This window comes from Diuraphis noxia, unplaced genomic scaffold (genome assembly GCF_037042655.1).
Source record: "Diuraphis noxia isolate RWA-SAM2 unplaced genomic scaffold, SU_Dnox_SAM2 contig0002, whole genome shotgun sequence".
Taxonomy (NCBI): Eukaryota; Metazoa; Arthropoda; class Insecta; order Hemiptera; family Aphididae; genus Diuraphis; species Diuraphis noxia.
In genome coordinates this window covers 55,532,628-55,539,440 of record NW_028301712.1, presented here as the reverse complement: position 1 = coordinate 55,539,440, position 6,813 = coordinate 55,532,628, and the positions used below count along the sequence as shown (strand labels likewise).

Below are 6,813 nucleotides of genomic sequence, written 5' to 3'. Positions count from 1 at the left end.
AGATGAATGGTAGTCGCGATCAACCTGTTGGACATTCCTTGAGTCTAGTACTCTAGTGTACTCGTACTACCTATACTCTAAAATTACTAGCTGTGTTTTCGGCATTAACTTTGTTTTTAAATTCCAATTTTTATATATTTTGTTGTTAAAATTGCATATTAACTATTTAGCTATGTTCAAAGTAATATTATAGTAAAATGTTTGAAATTGTATATGCTTTCACTTAGCAATACAAATTATTACTTCCTCCCACTATTGAAACTTCCTGGGAGCACTACTACGTAATATACACTAGACATTGGCGTCAAGACTCAAGACAGAGCACTTGCGCTTTCCTCTACTAAAATTTTAAATTTGTTTTCCAAATAAGTCAATATAGATTACTTTTAAAATGTAAGCATTAAATGTATAAAAAGTTTATATTTTTATATGTATGTAACTCTACTTTTCTAGAAAAATGTCTACCCATGACACTAGGTATAATTAGGTGTATTACTAATTAAACAATTATAGAAAACTATAATAAATATAACAATATATAGCTCTAATATTGTTCTAAGCGAATACACAGCAATAATAACTTACTGACAAGCATATATATTATTATATATTTCATATTTCCATCCATGATTATAAATTTATAAATACTAAATTGTGTTTTATGGACTTATGGTATTTTAAGTATAAATTGAAACAATCATGAACAATTTCTTAAATTAATCCGTGGGTTACATTCAATTTTATCAATTTATCAAAGTAAAAAAAGAGAAAAAGTACAGTCTATTATTAGGTTACTTATAATACTATATAAACAAAACATTATAATTTAAAACTATTGATACAAAAATATATTATCCATTCAATAAAGTAGTTAATATAATCTGTATTCTACATACAAGAATTACATGAGAAGTTAGAACAAAACATACATTTATTTTGTACCATCATAATTATAATATTTAGTATCACAATCTAATTGTCGTTATAGAACATTTAATCACCCAACGCAGAGAAAAAGTCTTGATAAACTTGTATGTAATGTTCTTTTTCGGATGGTGTCATTTGACTGATAGCATCTGTCATATTCACTACTTCTGTTATTGGTACACGACGACCAGCAACACTTACTAAAGGTACGTCTTCGTCATCCTCTTCTTCTTCTGATGTGAGCTCTTCAACCCCTAAAATGATTATTTATGAATTTAAATATAAATACTAAATTGAGTTTTTGATGAATTTGCTTATTAACCCCGCAAATAATGGATTTTTTTTCAAAATTACAGAATTATTCATTTAATTTTATAAAAAAATTGTATTTTGATGTTTAATACATATCTTCCATAATTCCCAAATAGAATATTAAACATTCTTGAATAATTATTAATTAGTAACATGTTATTACCTGAACCAAGAGATGGTTCATTCTTAATAGTTTTTGAAAAATCTTCATCACTTGAATCTGCGTCCTGCCCACTTTTCTTACCAGGTCCATCAGTTTGATCCGCACGTTTTTCATGTTGCAATAAGACAGTCATTATATCTACATCAGGAGTGAATTCAAGTGGAGCTTCTTCAGTATGATCTTTAGTCTCCATTTCAATTGAATCCTTAAAAGTATTTAAACACAATCAATGTATCAATTCATATATTTTCCAAATATTCATACAGAGAGTAGAACCTATAGTTACTAAAACACAATTTGAAAACAACAAAGTAATATAACTAAATATAATACAACATTTATCAATTTTTATGGTATTGAAAGTTAAACTCAGGCCTAGACAAAACAAAATATAATTTAGAGTAAAAAATGTAAAATAATTTTAACAAACATCAAAAAACATTTATATCGAGGAATTAATATTGACCAGCATTTAGTCATAGTAATTAAAAAATTATTTTTTATTTTGCAATGAATTAGTTGATTCTAAGGTATATTATATCAGCTTGGGGTAGTTTAGATGTTGTCACAAACAATAATCTATTTAAAGTCCAGGAAAGTATAAAAAAATAACCATGGATAAATTCAACATAATAATATATGTCATCGAGAATCAATTTAATAACTTTAAGTTGTGTAGTACACAATTAATATTTTATGTTACTATAGATAAAATCAAATTTAGTTTAATTTTAGGTTTATAATAGTTAGGTTAATTATTTTAACAAGATATCCATAGGTATGTTTTAATCTGCAAATTGCAGTCCATACTATCGTAGGCTGTGATATTCATACAAATTATAAATTTTACTTGCAAGCTGCATAACATTGCTGAGAAGACAGTGGGTTTCCATTCCCTGTTGTAAACCATTACATCACACAAAAAAAAATTAATAGTTTTGTACATTTAAAACTCTAATATTGCCAACAATAGGTCGAAACTCTTAGAAATAAAATAAAGCAATGATACAAATTCAAATCATAAAAAAATATAGTACATTACAAAAACAAATACTATGTATTTTCTTATGAATTATTTTATTAGTTAATTAATTTAAATAAATAAAAATATGAAAAATTATTTCTTACTCGAGTAGAAGTATTTTCTACAACAGTACTTTCTGTTAACCATATAGGCCGTTCTTTGACAACTGGACGATTGTCTTGAAGGTCTTCACCAATAGTAACTTCCATTTTAGAACTATTAGAGTCCAAATTTCGCATTTTATCAGGTCCCCATCGTTCCATACCATTCATTTGTTTACTGCCAGAAGACTGTGATGTTGCCGATTCTAGTCTATTAAAATTAATATAATAATTTAAAATTGTTTTAGGTGTTTTTGAATATAAAGTATCCCAATTAAAGTTATTATAGTTATTATTATAGTGCATGTACCCCAGAATACGGGTAGGTTCAGGTTCAAGAAGTTCTGGTGCTAGGCGGATACCATCTAGTTCACGAAGTATTGAATAAAAAGGTTCTACAACTTCATTGAAATTAGCCAACATTACACGAGAATCTTGTTGTGGTAGAACCGAAGTGTCTTCTTCAACCAACTCCCCACAAAAAGTACAATGGAATTCATTGGTTTGGAAATCAAATAACATATCCGCCTATAAAATTAAATGTTTGTATATTTGTTTAGTAAACTCCTTATATCCACAAAGTTGGCCATGCAAAAGTGTTAATTTTATTTGACTAAGGTGGTTTTAACCTAACCCCTTTCATTTAAAAATTACATACAAGTTTTTCACAGTAAATAATATGAAGGAATAACATATAATTTATAAGATGACCTATTTTTTTTATAACATCTATTAAGAATATATAGATAGGTACATTTATAAAAAAATAACAATTTACAATAAGCGTATTTGAATAGAAAATACAAGACATGGTAAGCAGTTAAAACTAAAATTTAGTTTCCCAGCAGTGAAACTTTTTGAACTAGATTGGTTTATTAGTTTAGTTTAGTATACAGGGTGATTCTTTTATCAAACAACACTTATATGGTGTTTGTGTGTAAATACCACCTAACATACACCTATAACACCCAAAACTATCCAACTTTGGGAGGCTATATCTTGTAAACGGATTAACGAAAAATGAAAATATAAACGTGAAAATTCATTGAAAAAATAGCCTTTTTAGTTTATGAAATTTTAAGTATAGGTTGTCATTTAAAAATCAAAAGTTGATAATGGTTTACCTGATAAATATAAGGGTGAAAATATTTTAAAAATGTATAGTAATAGAACAAGATGGATCTACCTATAATTTTGAAAAAAAAAAATTTGAAAAAAGTCAATAGTTTTTGAAATAATGAGTGTTGTTTGATAAAAGAATCACCTGTATATTACAATATTATGTAAATATTTGATGTTTTTTGGTATTATAATTAATATTTAAGGACTCTGCCTAAATTTTTACATTAAAAATAAAAATTAAATACCAACTATTCATGAAAATATATCATGTTTATCTAACTATACATTGTATTTAAGTTAAAATTGATGCTAAGAATAATCGTATGCATACTTCTAAATCGGTAAAAGTTTTAAAACATTGAACACATTTAAAACTGGCTCGGCTTGTTGCATTACGTTCTTGAGTCTCCATTTTTTTCCGCATACAATCAAGTTTATACTTGACCATGTTCACAAAAGACTAAAAATGTATATTTGATAACATTAGTATATTAAAAAATTAGTAATTTCTAACAAACATACCTTATAATTTATAAAATAATAGTTGACCTTTTGTGCCTTACTGTCAGCGCCAGTTTCCATTCTCAACCTAGTTTGTAAAAATTTTTCACTTCTTAGTATAGATATGCGTTGTCTAAGCATTTTTCTTTCAAATTTTAATAATTCACACATGTCATCCTCTTTCATACAAGGATTTCTAACCAGTATGTCAATTATGAGTGCATCTTCTATAGTATAGAAACCTCTAACAACCAATCGTGCGAGACGTTTTAAACTTGTTGGCACTTCCATAACCACTTCTCCAGCTGACATTTCTAAGACAAATAGTAGGTCTTAATGAATATGATAAATTTTTTTTACAATGTTACTAAAAGTATAAAATAAAATAATTAATTGAAATTTGGCAATTTAATTTTAAATATTTTTGTTATTCAACATATAATTTAAATTTTAAATTGTAAAATCAACACAATTTGTTTGTATTTGAGTGAATAGCTTACTGATGGATGTTTGTTGTACTAATATTGTAAAATGAAATAATATTAAATAAAATAATCAAGTATTAAATGTAATTTGAATTGAATTAAAGGTTTCATCATTTTCTTTCTGTTTTAACGGTATTTTAAAACGATTGTAAAACAAGGAAGCAAAACACAGCAAACAAGATACAGAAAGTTTTTATTTTTTGAAAATTTAATTTGTTGACAAATTTAATATTGTTGATAATAAAAATAATTGATAAGATGATGACAACAGCACAGTATGGCCACACATAAGAAAATTAAATTGAAAGGTTGCTTCAGTTTTAAAATAACATGATTTGTGCCCAACACAATTTTTTAAGGTATATTAATATTATCTTAAATCGCGGTGCCCATAAGTTGATAAATTCGATCAGTAAGTACGAGGGTGCACGGTGCACCCCCTGGTATTATATGCTTTTGTACCTGTAAACGCTGAACTTTATACCTATTAATATACAATACATACCTACTGAATTACTGATACTATATATTTCATTAATTTGTTGAATATTTTATAAACTTATTTAAAAATTTTGTCATCATCATAAATCATAATTCATTTAATATACATTAATATTATATTTTTATGCGTATAAAATAATGTATTATGGTACAGATACACCACATACAGTTTTTAAAATAATATACATATTTTGATATTTGTTTATGTTATATTGTTATCAAATATTAAAAGATACCGATATAAGCTATAGTACATGCGAGCAAAGTGATTAGCTTTAAATATGACTTAATTTGTCATTACGATGTATCTGTTATATACTATGGTTATTAAAATACTATCTCATTTTAAAGTAAATTTTTTCTAAGTTTTACTCATTGTTATATTAATATATTTGTTATTTATCTGAGGCTCATAGTATACAGGGTGATTGATTTATCATAAAACACTCATTATTTCAAAAAGTATTGACTTTTTTAAAAATATTTTTTTACATGGTTTCAAGTTGTTAAAAAACCAACGTTTTTATTAAAAAATTATATTTTTAAATATTTTTTATCCTCATCATATTTTAAGTTTTTTACTTTTTTGAATGACAACATAGAGTTTAATTTCATATTCCAAAACAGAATATTTTGCTAAGTAATTTGTTATATAAAAATTGAATTTAGGGCAAGTAGTTTACGAGATATAGGTATTTTAAGTATAGATGATCGGAGTGGAGTGGTACGGGGTTACCCCGCAAAATGTTTGTCCACTACTCCGCTTGTCTAAACTTTAAATACATATAACTCATAAACTACTCGTCCTAAATTCGATTTTTATACATCAGAATACTTAGAAAAATATTCTGCTTTGAAATATGAAATTAAAACTCTATGTTGTCATTCAAAAAAGTAAAAAAACTTAAGAGGACGCCACACCCGCATGTGTTGTCTCGTCTTTCAAGTGCGTAGCATGGCAAATTTTATGCTCAGCAGTTCCAATTTAGCTCCGTTACTGTACAACTTAGAGTAAATTGACCGCTTATAAGAATTAAAGGTAACATTATTATCTAGGTTTTCACTGAGGCTTTTTATTATATTTCAATTTTGAAGCAACTTATGAGTATTTTTAAAACTGTGGATTGCTTGTATATCTTAAAATACTCATAACTCGCTTCAAAGTTGAAATATAATAAAAAGCCTTTGAGAAAACCTAGATAATAATGTTACCTTTAATTCTTATAAGAGGTCAATTTACTCTAAGTTGTAAACTAACGGAGCTAAATTGGAACTGCTGAGCATACAATTTGCCATGTTACGCGCTTGAAAGACGAAGACAACACATGCGGGTGTGGCGTCCTCTTAAAAAATGATAAGGATAAAAAATATTTAAAAATATAATTTTTTAATAAAAACGTTGATTTTTTAACAACTTGAAACCATGTAAAAAAATATTTTGAAAAAAGTCAATACGTTTTGAAATAATGAGTGTTTTATGATAAATCAATCACACTGTATATAAAAAAAATCCTTTTTTTAAATTCCCAATCCTTGACTATAAAATTGAATATTTTATAATTTTTTAACTTTAAAATAATAAATTTGCAAATTTTCTTGGTACCTATTCACTAATTCTGTCAAAACATGAACTACAAATACTTTAAAAAAATCTTATTTAATACTTTAATTGTTTTT

At 26.3% G+C, this 6,813-nt stretch overlaps 1 protein-coding gene across 1 annotated transcript; it reads right to left on the bottom strand.

The window, feature by feature from the left end:
* Positions 1–400: 400 nt before the first annotated feature.
* On the bottom strand, positions 401–4,843 carry TfIIEalpha (transcription factor IIEalpha). The gene is made up of 7 exons (XM_015517875.2): positions 4,651–4,843; positions 4,172–4,464; positions 3,981–4,109; positions 2,838–3,055; positions 2,531–2,738; positions 1,403–1,607; positions 401–1,181 (listed from the first exon to the last, which is right to left on the bottom strand). Exons 2-7 carry the CDS (start codon positions 4,460–4,462, stop codon positions 994–996), a joined length of 1,239 nt encoding a protein of 412 aa, XP_015373361.1. The 5' UTR covers positions 4,463–4,464; positions 4,651–4,843; the 3' UTR covers positions 401–993.
* Positions 4,844–6,813: the final 1,970 nt, after the last annotated feature.